The 16,833-nt window shown below is 44.0% G+C and overlaps 2 protein-coding genes across 6 annotated transcripts in view; both read left to right on the top strand.

Annotated features, from left to right (window-relative positions):
- The window catches only part of LOC119507198, a 308,269-nt gene that overhangs the window by 243,368 nt on the left and 48,068 nt on the right, over positions 1–16,833 (top strand). The gene's annotated exons all lie outside the window — the stretch shown is intronic.
- Positions 1,847–4,964, top strand: SOX1 (SRY-box transcription factor 1). The gene has a single exon (XM_037800316.1). The coding sequence runs from the start codon at positions 1,854–1,856 to the stop codon at positions 3,021–3,023; it is 1,170 nt and encodes a 389-aa protein (XP_037656244.1). The 5' UTR covers positions 1,847–1,853; the 3' UTR covers positions 3,024–4,964.

Here is a 16,833-nt window from a genome sequence, read left to right as displayed (position 1 = left end):
GGAAAATTCGTTCCAGAGGAGCGTGGGGTAGATCATTCTTTTGCGAATTCCAACAAACTTTTTCAGATGTTGTTGAATAATTAGATTCCAGATAGGTCTTGTTGATTTTGATCATCCTAGAAATTCCTTTTTAGCAAGAGGAAGTCAAGTTGGGAAGGGTATGTGACTATAAATGCCACATTCATTAAAAGATTTCCCCATCCCTACCCACGCTGAGGGGTGATTCTAAAGTAAGCTATGGAGACTTGGCGGACACGAATGCTCCCCCGAATTGCGGGGGACCTGGACTGTGGGTGCCTTCGCTGCGAGAAGGGGCACTGAAGCTTGCACTCGAGAACTTCAATGCTTGCGTCATCCAAGGATGCGTTTGGAGGGGTAGCAGCTGCCCCAATACTGAGTTCGGGCTGAGCAGAAGGAGAACCGTATGCGGTCAGTTCGGGTTTGCCTCTCAGGTGTCTACCCGTCCTTTCCAGCTCTGTGGCCAAGCTAAGGGCGAGGTGCCGGCCTTCGTTCCCAACTTTCCCCTTCTCTGCAGGTGCAGAGTTGGCTGGCGGGGGGCAGAGGCGGCTGGGTCTCACTTCCGTGCATTTAAAGCTGCCCAGGGCCTGTATTTCCCTCCCTTCTCCCCCAAGGATTCTTTCTTCCTCTTTGCTTTTAAATCCAATAGGTAATCATTCCGAAGGCAAGGGCGGGGACGAGGGCCAGGAGGACGAGCTCGGAGTTCGCTGTCGCCGCGCGCGCTCAGGAAGCAGCGTGCCTGTGACCCCCTTCCCGAGCCCCTCCTTCTCTCCTTCCCTCCCTCCCTCCCCGGCCTCTCCCTCCTTCCTTTCTCTCCTCCCTCCTCCCGCCGCCCGCGCCGAGTTTATATACTCGCCTCCCCACGTCACTCGCCAGCGCGCCATGCAAATAATCCCCCCGCCGCCGGCTCCCATTGGCCGCGGCCGACTCATTTAATGGCAGCTCTGGGCTCGGCGTATGGCTGCTGGGGCCCCGGCGCGCCGCGAGCCTCGCTCCTGCGCCTCCGCTCCGAGCGCTCCGGCCGAGAGCAGGGAAACGGAGAGCCCATTTCCCGGTCACTTCTCCTCTGCGCCTCTGAGGTTCCGGTTCTCTTCTCCCTCTCCCCGCTCCCTCGCTCCCTTCCACCGCCCCCCCTCTTCCCTTCCCACCTCCCCGGTTCGATTGTAATCGCATCCTCGCGTTCCCGAGGCGGCGGCGGCGTGGCGGGGTACCAGAGCCCCCTCCCTCTCTCTGCCTCGCTTCCGTCTCGCGCTCACTGGGCACCTGGGACCGGCAGATGCAAACTGCACGCGCCTCGCCTCTCTCTTAGAAGTTGTGGCCACCAAGTTTGAAGGCCGGTGAAGAATAAGGCGGAGGAAGAAAGGAGGGAGCGCGCGCGCGGCGGCGGCAGCGGCGGCGACGAACGAGGAGGCGGCGACCCCTCGGGCCGTGTGGGGCACAGCTCAGCAAACTCCCTCCCGCCTCCGAAAGTGGAGCCTTAACTTTGCAACAACTGCACCTGTTTGAACTGCTCCTCCAAGGGCGACCCGGCTGCGGCGGCGACCAGGGCGGCGGCGACGGCACCGGCAATAATCCTCTTTGGCAAGTGGTTTCTGCACGAGGAGAAACTTTCCACCTGTGAATCTGACCAGCGTTGAGTGCGTGTGTTTTTGCCTCTTTTCTGTCGTTGTTGCCTCCACCTCCCACCCTACCCCCCTCATTATTCTACTAGGACCTCTTCCCCATCCTCCCTTGACGTCTCGCTCCATTTTGAACCCCTCTCTCCCCACTCTCTCCGGGCCCTCTATGCTTGAGGCTTTTTCTGCCTGGTATCGGTGAACCAGAGAGCCGCCCCAATGTACAGCATGATGATGGAGACCGACCTGCACTCGCCGGGTGGGGCCCAGGCCCCCACGAACCTCACGGGCCAGGCCGGGGCGGGCGGAGGCGGCGGCGGGGGTGGCGGCAGCGGGGGTGGCAGCACCAAAGCTAACCAGGACCGAGTCAAGCGGCCCATGAACGCCTTCATGGTGTGGTCCCGCGGGCAGCGGCGCAAGATGGCCCAGGAGAACCCCAAGATGCACAACTCGGAGATCAGCAAGCGCCTGGGCGCGGAGTGGAAGGTGATGTCGGAGGCGGAGAAGCGGCCGTTCATCGACGAGGCCAAGCGGCTTCGGGCGCTGCACATGAAGGAGCACCCGGATTATAAGTACCGCCCGCGCCGGAAGACCAAGACGCTGCTCAAGAAGGACAAGTACTCACTGGCCGGCGGCCTGCTGACCGCGGGTGCGGGCGGCGGCGGCCCGGCCGTCGGCGTGGGCATGGGCGTGGGCGTGGGCGCCGCGGGCGTGGGCCAGCGCCTGGAGAGCCCTGGCGGCCCGGCGAGCGGCGGCTACGCGCACATGAACGGCTGGGCCAACGGCGCTTACCCGGGCTCGGTGGCGGCCGCGGCAGCCGCCGCAGCCATGATGCAGGAGGCGCAGCTTGCCTATAGCCAGCACCCGGGCGCGGGGGGCGCGCACCCGCACCACCCGCATCCGCACCCGCACCATCCGCATCCGCACCCGCACAACCCGCAGCCCATGCACCGCTACGACATGGGCGCACTGCAATACAGCCCCATCTCCAACTCGCAGGGCTACATGAGCGCGTCGCCCTCGGGCTACGGCGGCCTCTCGTACGGCGCCGCTGCCGCCGCCGCTGCCGCCGCGGGCGGCCCGCACCAGAACTCGGCCGTGGCGGCGGCGGCGGCGGCGGCGGCCGCGTCGTCGGGCGCCCTGGGCGCGCTCGGCTCGCTGGTCAAGTCGGAGCCGAGCGTCAGCCCGCCGGTCACGTCGCACTCGCGGGCGCCCTGCCCCGGGGACCTGCGCGAGATGATCAGCATGTACTTACCCACCGGCGAGGGCGGCGACCCCGCGGCGGCTGCGGCGGCAGCGGCGGCGCAGAGTCGGCTGCATTCGCTGCCCCAGCACTACCAGGGCGCCAGCTCGGGCGTCAACGGCACCGTTCCCCTGACGCACATCTAGCGGCCCGAGCCGAGCGGCGGTCGTGCCGCACTCGGACGGCCGCGGGAAGTGGGCGCCGCGACAGCCCGCGACGAACCGACCGACAAACTTGGACCTCGCGTCTGGTCCCCGCCCCGGCTCTGTACCCGGGGCCGCCGCCCCACCCCCAAACTGGCCTTCCTTTTTGTACAGAATGTTTTCATGTTCTTGTAAAAATGAAAATATTGATGAGGAAGAGAAGGTAACCGTTGCTCTACTTACCTTTTTAGAAGCTCCTGAGGACTACTAGCTGTTAAAACAAGTTTTGCGTTTTAGACTGAACTTCGGTGTTTTCTTGAGACTTTTTGTACAGTATTTATCATTCATGGAGGAGGCGGAAAGCATTTGCTAAAGAGGACAAAAAGACAAAACAAAGATATAGGCAATGCCAACTTTTATATAACCGCTGGAGCATTAACTTTCATCCTCGCATCGTTTCTTTATGCCTTTTTTTTTTGCCTAAGACAAAGTGATGGGGAGCAGTTCTCATTTGTCATAAATGTAGTAAGACAGATGCAAACACTTAAAAGTTTTTTTGTAGTTGTTACAATTTTTTTTCTTTTGGTTTCTTTGTTAATTTATACAAAGATTTTTTCCTCCTTCAGACTGCGACGTTACATTGTATCTGAAATTTTCCTTTTTTTTTTTTTTTGGTTTTGTACTATTTCTTGTAAATGCGTTGTGAGATTTTTATTTTAGGTGTTGCGGTATGGGGGAGGGAGATTAAGATTATGTATATAGTTTCCTAAAAAGCCTTTCTTCTAAAAACGATAAAAAGAGCCCCTCTAAAGATGCATTGAATTTTGAGTCAATAAATTTAAAAGAGAAAAAAAAAAAAACCCCTGTTTTTTCCATAAATTTGAAACGTGCTAATTTCATTTGCATGTTTTATGACCTCAAAATGCAATTAGTAAATCTGGAGGAGAGAAAGATAAATTATCAGCATGAACTAAAAACGGACCTCCCGGGGGAATGAGGGCAGAACTTTCCCGGAGCTTTATTAAATGGAAAGGAAGAAAGTAAAACTCGATACACGGTTAGGGCGAGATTATTTTCTATAGTTTGCCGCGTTAATACTAAATGAAAAAAAATTACAAAATTGTTTTTATAGTTTGGCCTCCCGATTTGCTTGTTTTAAACTGTGGGCCTCGACAGCGAGGTTTAGAGTTTCCTTGCTGTGGAGCTTTGCGTCCTCAGCCTGGTCTTGGGTCTGCGCGGCATTTTGTTCTGGAGGAAGGTGGAGGAGGGGACCAGGCCAAAGATGGGGGACGAATACCACCGCTGGGGTTCTGGCGCCCCCAATTCCTCTGTAGTTAACAAGATCGCAAGCGGAATTGATCCGAATTTGGCTCAAGGAAACACAATATTAGAACCAAAATGTACTGCCACCGAGCCCTCTCAAATCCATCCAAGCCCCTCCCTCTGGTTTCTTCCTCCTTGGGAAAGGGCAGAATAATTTTGTAGGGGTTTCACACGCAAAAACTCGACCCCCGCCTTGCGGTGAACTGGGATGCAAGTTGCTAACCAATGTAAAAGCAAAATGCCGTGTTTATTATTCCTGATGAGTTCTTGAGGTTGTTTGATGCTTTAAAAATTTTTGAATATATTTTTTTCTAGGCGTTCATTGGCACATTGCGGAATTTCAAGTTTTCTGTAAAACTTTGTCTTCAAGTAATCGGACAGCATTAAATATTGCATTTAAAATTGATACTGTAGCAAATACATTCTGAAATTAGTCACAACGTTAGAATGAAATTACATTTTGGAAAAAAAAAATCCTTTTAAGTCCACATAGGAATATGTTGATTTCTGCAGTTTTAGGCTTTCCTCCTCATTGTCTTAACATCTTTTTTTTGTCCTGGAATAAGTATGGATAATGGATTATCTATCTAAAAGTGGGCATATGTTAGCTGGTTAATGAGACCCCAATTAAGCCTGCATTAGAGATTACACTTTAAATATAATGCTAACCTGACATTAACATGTGTAGTTTTTTGGATTCATTTCAATGATTTTGCTTAGACCACTCATTCCTTAAAGTAATTGCAAAAATTTCAAGAATGAAGTCCATTGGTTTTAAACAAGATAATCAGGCTACCCTCCTCTTAATTTTTGTTTTTAGGGATTTGATCCTTTGTGAAACAATGGTTTCTAAAAATGGTCTGGGAATAAATGCCATACACAATCCCCTCTGGGAGATGCTTTGGGAAATTCTACAACACTCTGTTAATTCACCACCGAGGTTTAAGGGTCATGCCCCATTTACCCTGCAATATGCAGAGTTATATTTGGCTCTCTAAGCTCTTCTCTTGTTGACTCCATATCTCAACATTTCCCTGTACTTACTTCAGTAGAAGACAAATGTGTGCCCACACTCACTTATGTATAAACCCAAGTTTTTGTCTATGTGCAACTATTGGCATCTAAATCTCGGTTTATCACACATGTTAATATCTGCAATATGAGCTTCAAGAGAGGCTGGAGGTCCTACTTTAAAAGAGGCAGATATATAAAAAGTTTAGCTGGTGTGCTGAGAACAGCAGACAAAGCTGTTGGATGGTTTCCTGGAAGATGAACTTATAGTTTGGTATTGTATTGCATGTACCTCATATATAGTCAGCTGAAATGTTCAATGCCTGGTTCCCCAAGCCACATTATTTCCTTATTGTTCGGTTGATTAGAATGACATGGAGAAAAGCAAATATAAATTCTTTAATGACTTAATTTAAAAATAACTGGGGGAGGGGCTAGAGATTAGCTGGGATTCATTTCTCACGATTGAGAGCCCACCAACCCAGCAGTGTCTTTCCAATTTAAATTCGTGGAGAAAGTATTCCACTAGACCCTGGAGACAGTCCACTCAACTGCAACTTCGGTTCTTGCTAAGGTGATACTAGTCGTATTCACGAAATGAACTATTACATGATGATTATTATATGATCACCCAAAACCCCAGGTGCTGTTTTCATCGCTTATTCCAATTTTACTTTAAAACCGTGTGAAGAACATAGGACCGTTTGGAGGCCTTGTACAAAGTTTGAATAACTTCATGCCGGAGCGACTGCATGAATTCTTCATTAACTGGACAGCTCCGCTCAGGCCCCGTCTCTTGTTTTGCCTTTTTACTCACCCCACTCTTTTTTATTGTTGTTACTAAGATCTTGATCCCCGCCCCCAATCCCCACCCCGCAAGGAAAACCCACAAGTAGCTACATGAAATGAATTAATTTTTAAAAACAGTTGCGGGTGCAGCCCGCCTGATCTGCAGATGTTTGTCGGGTAGCGTGACTGACAGGTCTATTCAAATAATGTATGTGGGAGAAGAATAACACATATATTCACGAATTTCATTTTCCCTACAAAGACCGGGCAACGCAGATTTTTGTCTCTGGAAAATTACGGTTAATTAGAGAAACTCTTCCTGCGACCCTAGTCCCTGGAAGGAGCGATTTGAGGTCAACCACGGCTCTAGCACCACCCACCTCACCCGCAGGGCACCCCGACTCCCCTTCTCGCCAGCCCCCGCCCTTCACCCCCCAACCTCCGCTTCCTCAGCCTTGTCCCTAGGGCAGAGGCACCAGAAACGTCGGCGGCAGAATTTAATAATAGGTTCGATTCCTTGGAAACTTCAAGTGAAAAGCATACTTGGCCTTGGCTGCAGCTTTTTCCAGCGTGACTGTTTGGCGGGATTGAAAGGCCGGGCCAGATGGGGAGAAGGTTAGCGGGGCGGGGGGCCGCGCGGGTCCCCCAGGGTGAGGAGTGGCGCCCCCTCCCAGGCTCCGCCTTGCAGGGGTGAGGGTGGCGCGCCGGGAGCCGAGCGAGGGCCGGCGAGTGGGCAAGCCAGCGCGCGAAGCCATGTGCCCGGAGGGTGGGGATGGGAAGGACCCCCTCCCCTTCCCTTCCCCGTCTTCTCCCCGCTCTGCTCCCAGCCCCCTGGACCGCCTTCCGGAGCCCCAAGGCGAGGTCCCCGCAGGAGGCGCGTAGCCCTTCCTGCCTGCCTTCTTTCTTTCCTTCCTTCCTTCCTTCCTCCCTGCCTCCCCCGGCCCTTTTTCTCCAGCTGCACGCCCGCCGCACCGCAGCTCGGCTCACACGGACCCCGCTCCGCCTGGCGGATGCCCAACGCCCAGGAGCCGCCCCCTCACCCGCCGGGAAACAAAGCCACGTCCATGGCGGCCGGAGGCTCTTCGGCCAGTGTCCCGGGCCGCCAGACCCTGGGCGCCCGGATTCGTCCCCGCGCGGGGTGCTCTGTCCAGCCCTCCCCTCCAGGCTCGGGGCTCTCCACATGTGGGCTCCCCGCCCTTCTCCTCTCTCCTCTCCTGTTTCCCCCGACTTTTCACAAGTCACTTTTTCTCCTGTTATATTCACGTACTAAACCCTGTAATAGTTGGATAGTTCCTGGCTTGTTCCATCTCATTCCCACTCATTTCTTTTTTTCTCCACTTTTCTGATACACTCCCCCTGTCACTCATAGTCATTAATTTCTCTTTCTCCGTTTTCTCCACTCTCCCCTTACCGCCTTGCACCCTCCAACACACACACTTCTGACTTTAATACCGACTTGCTCTTCATTGACTTTTCTTTCTTTGTATTCCCCCCACTCTTTGTCTTTATACTCACTCCCACTCTCTTCCCCCTTTCTATTGCCTGCGTTCTGGTCCCCCTCTTCAGCCTGGCTCCAGCCCCGAGACTTCGTGTTGGGGTCAGACAGGTGCTTGGGAATTGGCCCCTTCTCCTCCCCGATTTCCCTCTGCCCAGTCCCCAAGGGCTGCGGGGCGCGGGAGGGGGTGTGCGTTGGGGTTCACGAGGCCCTGTCTTGGGGGCCTGTGGATGGGGAGTCCGCCCCTAACTAACTCCCAGTTCACGCCTTGGTCAGGGCGGAGTGTCAGCCGCCGGGGGGGATTAAGATGACTGATGTGAGGGAAGAGGGCAGAGTGTTTTTGTGTTTAAAGAGAGCAGGATTAGTAGAGAGAAAGTCCTGACCCCGGGTCAGTTGCAAGTCAAACCCTTTTACAATCAGCCAGCGGAACAAGCACATCTCAGGCTCCACGGCAACAAGTGGGAGAGAGAAAGGGGGGGAGCGGGGGAGGACGGCAGGGCTGGCCTGCTTCTCAACCGAGAGGTGAGAGAATAAGAAGGTGGTGGAGGGAAGAGGGAAAAGGACTAGCAGAAGCCCCACCCCCACCCCAGCTAAAAAAAAAACCGATACACTGGAAAGGAAGGAGAGGTAAACACACGGTGGCATTAACAACCTTAGGGATGCCGGTTTGGGGGGGTCGCAGGATGTGATTAGCGGCCCATCAAAATTCCATTTCCTTAAGGAAAATGCCTTCGTTTCCCGTCTTAGGCTGTCTTCCAGACTGATCCTCTGAATGAAGGACTATGGAGAATGCTGATAGACTCTCTGCTCAAGAGGATCTGTCTTATAAACGCAGTTCAATTTCCATAAGAAACGAAAAAATAAAAGACCAAATCTTAGGTGGCTCTCCCTTTCACTTTCTTCCCCAAGCCCTCCAGAAAATGTCACCCTGCCGTATTTATCGTATAGGCTTCAGGACTCTTCAACATTGATGTGTGTGCTTGTGTGCATGAAGCAGTGGGGGGTGGGGTGGGGGGTGAGGGGCTAGTGAGGCTTTTTATCACTAGACCCCATTCTCCCTCCGCGTGGAGGAATGAGACCGGAGACTGAGCTCTAAACCACGCAGTTGTTCTCACTGAGGGAGATCCATGGTGCTCATCTGAAAATTAACGAAAACTGTAGTCTGGGGTGAAGGATGCGAGGGAGGTCAAGGGAGAAGGAAAGAAAGTAGGGAAATTGGTCTTCCCTAGCAGCCACATTGGGCATTTGTGCTGACTTAAAACTAACAAGAGTTTTAACGAATATGAAAATCATGTGAAGAACCCAAACAAGTGATATATCCAAAGATAGAAAAAGATCATTTATTTTGATAGTAAAAAGAAAAAGAAACAACAGGATTACCATATTTTTCTCCAACTTGGCTTTTCATATGAATATATGAAAACACCAACACCAAAAAAAAAAAAAAAAAGAAAGAAAGAAAGAAAATAGAAAGAGAAAGAAAAGAAAGGCAGTTTTAAAAACAAGGCAAAACAAATAACAAGTGAACTGACATATTCACACTCTCTATTCTGGATAACATAATGCACTGTGTTAAGTGAGTTCTGAGTTCAAAATCAAGTAACAGATTGCTACATGGTAAGATGCTAAGTGTAACCTATGGGGAAAATTTGTCTATGACAGAAGCTCTGGACATTGTGAGTAATTCTGAATGTCCTGCACGCAGCTTGCAAGGATTTAATTGCCCTCAGCCACTTCAGAACAACCATGTGGGTACATTAAAGATGTTGTTTGTGAAGAACAGCAGGTCATCACATGCAAAGCCTCGAAATAGTCAGCCAGTCAAATCAGTGGAAAAAATCAGCTTTTGTTAGATTTTGCAGTTTCAGGAATTAGGCATTCACTGCAGAGCTGCAGTTTTGAGAAATTGCAATGTCAGGCGTGTTCCCAATGGGGAAATATTGTGAGAGTGTGGAGGAACATAAGATTGGGTTTGACAATGGGGAAACTGACAAGAGTCATCACCCAGACATTGTTTTCACTCTGAGCACCCCGGAAATGCTAACTAGAGATGATATCTAGTGGCAGCAACAGCACTCTATGTTAGTTCTATGTACTCGTAAGACGCAAAAATGAGAATCTTAGACATCTAAAGAACTGACCCAGGACTTCATGTGATGAATATCGGAATTTATAGGGCAAAGATACCTCACAGGTATATAAAACCTATAAACAGTACAGTAGTGGTGTCAAGATTGACATGAAAAAAAAATTCAAAGCAGAGGCCAATTTATCTTTTTATTTCTGAGTAACAGTATAGGATGAAATCCAGGTAAGCATGTTTGAACCTAGGAAAGGATTTGGAAACCTCATGCATTGAAGTAATTCCTACTGTAGGAGGAAATTTCAGTAAGTGGAAAATCCCAACTTTCAGGGGTAAATTTAACTGTAGTACTCATGTAGATAGAAAAGCAGTCACTCTGTTTTTTTGTGTGTTAGAAATTCAACTGAAAAGTGGAGTGTATCCTTGTAAAAATTGGCCATTTGCATTTTCACCTCAGAGACATGACACACCCTGTGCTCAAAGGAAAGGTAGACTCCATGTAAAAAATTAGTCAATATGGTATTTATAGTATTTCTAATCTCTGTTGAACTGCACTACAGCAACATGATGGAGAAGAATGTAAGATTTAGAGTCAGATAGAACAGAGGTTTAACCGTGGCTGAGTCACATATGAATTCTATGTCTTTGGGCAGATGTCCTAACCTCTGAGTCTGTTTCCATATGTAAATAGAAATAATAATACCCACTTCATAGGGATACAGTCAGGATTAATGATGGAATGTGTATGCAATGCCTAGCAAATAGCAGGCCCTCAGTAAATGGTCATTTGACATATAAACCTGTGCCAATTAAAGGCAGAGAAAAATGGAGGGCAGGAACATTAAGTGCTGAATTTGGCCCAGATAGGAAACAATTGGAATTATACAAACCCCAATGTTCCATTCATCCATTTTAATAATGATTTTTCATTAGAGTTACTTGACAATCATCTTATCCATTCACTCATTTATTCAACACTTAAGAACACATTCGGTCAGGAATTGCGCACTTGCCACTTGTAAGGCACTGTTCCAGGTACTGAGAATGCAAAAATCAATACAAAATGGTTCCTGCCCTCAAGGAGCTCACTGTCTGGTGGGCAAAGCTGATTATCACACAGGCAAGCACAATACCAAGTAATACAGTTATGTAACAGGTATGTACCAGATTCTATAGAGCATTTTCCCAAATCTGAGGGAGTCAGGGAAGGCTTCTTAGAAGAAATGAACCTAAACTGAAACCTGAGACTTCATGTTGCTACTGTAAACATTCCATATAGTTGGTCTTTCTGTGAGATGAGCAAATTGTCCATATTATCTTTGTGAATAGAGGAAGATTATAATATAAATTTGAGCAAAGAATGTAGGATAACTGCTTTGTTCCTTCTTTTTTAAAATGAATGGTCCCAGATTGGTATAGGTGGCCAAAGATTTGGACCTAACAAGATTCGCTAGGGCAGTGGTCTCTCAGCTTCAGGGTGCAGGGGAACTTGGTAAAAATCCAGATTCTCAGAACCTATGCCCATGTGGGATAGTGTTCCAGTGGGAGTCAAGAATCTGCAATTTCTTAGGCACACGCTGAGTGATTCTGAAGCAGGTCCTAGCTGACACTTGGAAAACCTGTGTTAGGAGATAGACCTGAGTTTTCGGTTGTTGTTGTCCTCGTTATTGTAAGTAGCTACTAAGGCTGTGTTAAATCATTTAAATTTGAGTAGCAATTCATTATTTATAAAGTGCTCTCACTTATTGTTCAATTTGGATGATTTGGGGAAAATTAAATTAGTGGGAAAAGAAAAATTTTAAACTGGATTATTAGAATCTTATAAATAGATACAAATGCCTGATTTACTCATCTTATTTTCCCCTTTGCTACTGGTGGTGTAGCTGCCTGTAAATACATTTCTACTCTCCCAAAGTATAGTCAATGTAAAACATAGGGAGCACACATTACAAACACATTTTTTTTTTTAAATAGAAGATTAAAAGGACTAAGCAAAGTTATGTATTGTGACTTAAGGTTTTCTAATTTTACCAGACTAATTTGTGTTTACCTAGACTAGGTCCACACCACCCTTTTGAACCCAATGTGGGCCAAAGTATTTTGTCAACTAAAATAACCAGTTGAGGGTTATTTTAATGACATTAGAGAAGTGGGAGAAATGCCATTTAACAATGCACATGAGACAGGTTAAATTGATTTAGTCTGATTGATAACAGTAATATAATAATATATTATTTAGCTATCAGGTTTCTCAATACTGTCATCTGTAAAATGGGAATGCTTTATTGTAAAAAAGACTAGACACATTAAGTACTTTAAATGTCTTAGAGAGGAAGAGGTACAAATAAAGAGAGCTTTCATTATAAACAGTGAAAAGTATCATGCATCAGTATTTTATCTACAAAGCATTCATTCTGCATTGTGGATGTTACTATCACTGCTGAGAACAATAAAGATAGCATTCATGGTATATACAGATAATTATAGCAGAACTCGATATTATTTGAATAGCATGTGAGAAACTAAATTTTAAATAAGATATAATAAGAGAAAATTTTTATATAAAGAATAAAAGCCATCTTAATAATATTACAATTCCAACATGTCTTTTAGCTATTTTTAGGATATAAGGTATCATTTAGCAAATCTGAAACCTATGCACTTTTTAACTTTTTTGGAGATAATGACATTGTCTTTTGGACTAACTCATCCATAACTTCAGTGAAGAAGAATGTCAATTCAGGTACTCAGACTCCAATGAATAGTGGATAGATTACAGTTTCTTAAACTTTCTCTCTTTTATTATCACATATTATTGTTACTGTCACTACTATTATTATTGTATAAGCATTCATTGTGTGCTCCCCACAACACCCAGTACTATAGACATTTTGTCACCAGATGGTTTGCATAGAGAAAAGAAAATCCGGTATTCAAGAAGAAAGGAAGAATATAGGAACAGAGTTGTTCATATTAGAGATAATCAATGAAATAGAGAGGTAAGATTTAGAATGATGCAAAGCTATCTTGCTGATGGTCAAAACTACTAAACTAAGCATCTTTTTAGAAACTCGGTAGAAATCCTGGAGTTGGGAGCATTCTAAACTGAAACAGAAGAAAAGTTACTTAACACATTTTAGCAATTCTTTGGCACACAAGTTTATGTAAGAATTTTACCATCCCTAATTCTCTCTGCGTTACATAGATTTAAATTTGGTTTGTTGATCTAAGTAAAATAGCAATGTGAAAACTTTCTTGCTCATTCTTTTTTAAAAAGTAAGCAAATCATTAATTTTAGTCTTTCAAACTGACAATATCACTACAAATGTATTCTCAACTTTAAAATGCTGACTATGAAATTTGGATAACAAACTAAATTTTCAATTAGTATAAGAAATTATATAGCATTTAAAAATAATTAAAGCAACACTTTATTGTTCCAAAATGAATAGATCACCTGTAGCAACTGTTTGCAGAAAGATAACACCGTATTTAAAGCTGCAGCTGAAATTAAATGATCCACTTGTATTAAAATATAACATAAATAATAACAGGTCATTTTAATTCAATCTATAAACTACAAGTTCCATATCACTTTGATAAGTACAAGTTTTTACTGAATTTGAAACTATTATGATTATATTAAATTATGTTTGAAGAAAATAGAACATTTACAGTAACATTTTAAAATGAATTCTTAACTTTTGTATTTGTTTTTTTTAACTTAACAAAAAAAGAGGTTAGCCCTTCAAGTTTCCTCTTGCAGTCACTGCTGCACCCATAAAGATTTACAGCTCTATGTGAGTGAAAGTTTTTCCTTGCTAGAATATTCTGAGTTAGCAGAATGTTCTACCCCTGGAAAGAAACCACTCAGAAACATGTAAATAAAAATGCCAGCCTCCTTGAGAACAGGAACTGTGTCTTGTTTGATTTTTTTTTTTTTTTTTTTTCTTTTTCTAATTCCAAGATCAACACAGTTCTGGGCATATAGTAGAGGTACAATAAATATATATTGAATTGAATTCAGAACCGCAGGGCAGACGCAGGAGACCTTAGCTCTGCTGGCAATAAGTTGATAAACCCAAGAACCAGTATAAAGGGGTGCAGGCCTACTTCACTCCAAGCCCTACAGCCCTTCTGGGTGCAGGGATAGCCCTGTCATCACATAATTATGCAAATGGCATAATGCACCTAAAGAGCTCAGCCCAGTTCCTGGCACATAATAAAGCACTGTAAAATTAGGTGACTTCATTGCTGTCATTGTTGCTAAGGAGTTACAGGAAGCAAAGTCCAGTCCTGTGAGACAAGGTGGTAGAAAGGAAATGAGATAAAACAGCCTCATTCTGCTGGACGGGACATTGGGCTAATTCTTCAGGTGCCTGGAGAACTGGGGAAATGGCACTTGGATACCCGATTCTGTATGAGAAAGCGGCTCATGTGTTTGTATTAGTTTGCATTATATAAATATTAGAGTGAGTGAGCTACTTGAGGTCAGGGAGTTGGTTTTTTACCTCTAATTTCCCAATACCTACTACATAATTTGGCACCTAGTGGAGTGTAATGAACGTTTATCTGTCAAAATGAAGTGTTTTGATTACTGTATTCCATTGCCTTGCATTGTATTGTATCGTACTGTTCTGTACTGTATCATATTATATTAGGATAAGGTTATCCCATCACTGTAAGGATAATGCCACACCTGGTGTGGAGGAAGGGTTCAGTCACCTGGAAAGAAGGTGGCCAGGCAGGGCCAAGGCAGCCAGCCATTTTTGAAAACTGGATCTACAGTGGGGAGCCTTGACAAGCTGCAAAGTGGGAATCTGCCTTTTTTGGCCTTAATCTTAGAACTATCAAGAAATTTAGGAGGGAGCTTATGGGGTGTAAATCTTAAAACAGTGATCTTGATGTGGAAGTATGTTGACAGTCCCAGCCAGAGCCTAATTTATTATTTTGTGTAATACCCCTTGTATTAATATGTAACTTTGCTTGGTTTCAGTACACTGAAATGTACAAAACTAAAAATTTATTTTTTTTATTCAGAATGATTGATGTCAGTCCTGTACAAAAGAAAAGTAGATAAGCATCTTCACAGGGTGATAGGGCAGTGCCATGTGACCTGTCTCCACCTTTGTCACCCTATTCCCATAATTTCCCAAATTGTGAGCAGAGACATCCCCGAGTCCTATAACGAATCCATATGCCTTAGATAGTTTTAAATTTTGAGGGAAACAGCAATGCTGAACATTGGTCACGCCCCATGTGAACTACTAGCTTAAGGTAGTTCATGGTTTCAGCATCAGCTTCTAATGACATCCAACCTTTACGAAACTGGGTTTTCAGCAGTTGTTGTGCCAAAAGGAATTACTTTGGAAAAATCAGTATGGAACAGGAAATGAAGGTATTGGTGTCTGATCTGATTCCAAAGTTTGAGAAGTTATGCAATGCCCAACAGGTATGTTCAAGCTATTAATATGCAATTGTGATTTTTAAAAGGAATGAAGTAAACTATTTTTTTCTTTCAATTTATGTTTTTATAAATGGCTACTGACTTATTAGAACATAAATATACATTAAGCTTGGACTTACAATTTAACAAGCAGAACTGTTAGGTGTTTCTTTTCTTTCTGTGAAAAAATTAATGAGCAGACCAATATAAATATTAATATAAAAATTAAATAAGTTTTTAAAAATTAAAATATATATTCAATACATAAATTCAATATTCAAACTTATATTGAACTTAAAGAGTGTTTAAAATGATCTATTTTTAATGTTATGTTTTAATACAGATGTATAATTTAACTTGTGCTACAACTTTAAATATAATGTTATTTTTCTGTAAATAGTTACTACGGTGATGTATTCATTTTGAAACAATAAAATGTTGCTTTAATTATTTTTAAAATGTTATGTAACTTCTCTTAGGAATTGAATAGTTTGTTATCCAAATTTTATAGTCAGTATTTTAAAACTGAGGATACATTTCAAATAATATTCTCAGTTTGAAAGACTAAAATTAATGATTTACTAATTTTTTTGAAGAATGAGGAAGAAAGTTTTTACATTGCTATTTTACTTAGATTAACAAACCAAGTTTAAATCTATGTAATGCAGAGAGAATTAGAGATGGTAAAATTCTAACATGTGAATTTGTATGCCAAAGAACAGATAAAAGGTGTTCATTAGCTTTTTGTCTATTTCAGATTTAAATGCTCCCAACAACAGGATTTCTACCAATTTTCTAAAAAGATGCTTAGTTAGTAGTTTTAACCATTGTCAAGACAGCTTCAAGAGTCACTGTAGATTTTACCTATTTCAATTTGATTATCTCTAATATAAACAATTCTGTTCCAATATAGTCTTCCTTTCTTTTTGAGTACTGGATTTTCTTTTCTCTATGCAAACCATCTGGTGACAAAATGTCTATAGTGTGGTATGTTGTGGGCAGTATACAAAGGACATTTATATAATAATCATAGAGACAATAAAAATAATACGAGATAATGAATAATAAAAAAAGCTACCTGTTAATAATAATATGAGATAATGAATAATAAAAAAAGCTACCTGTGATGGTAGTGATTCAAAACATAGAAGGGGTCAACGTGAGTTGCACTGTTACCCTGAAACCAAAATGTTAGACTTTTTCACTTTTTTTCAAGTATTTATTTTTCTGTTATAAACCCATCAAATATATACAAATATCTCTGTTTGAAAGAGATAATCCTTAATTATGCATATTAAACTTTACTTTTTTCAGAAGTTTTTTATTTTCAAATCTATTTTATTTCTTCTTTTTTTGTTTTGTTTTTTTGTTTGTTTGTTTGTTTTATTGAGTAGAGTTGGGGAAGACGAAGGAATATTCAGGGCAGTAAAGACAGAAGAGAGGGGATCAAGAACAAGACAACTTACATGTAAACCAGCACTTTGTTGGCAGTTATGACCACATCCTCACTTAGGCTTTTATAGAGTTATTGTAAGTAAGAAGACTTTTTAGTTTGCCTAGGTACTAAATAGTCCCTCGTTCTTTTGATTATGAAATCAATACATTTTCTTGCCTAGTAAATATTGCACATTGAGGACCCCAATTCTACTAGACAACTGCGTAGTTT

Source organism: Choloepus didactylus, chromosome 12 (genome assembly GCF_015220235.1).
Source record: "Choloepus didactylus isolate mChoDid1 chromosome 12, mChoDid1.pri, whole genome shotgun sequence".
NCBI lineage: Eukaryota > Metazoa > Chordata > Mammalia > Pilosa > Megalonychidae > Choloepus > Choloepus didactylus.
The sequence above is the reverse complement of the archived record's forward strand: the minus strand, read 5'-3'. Positions and strand labels throughout refer to the sequence as shown.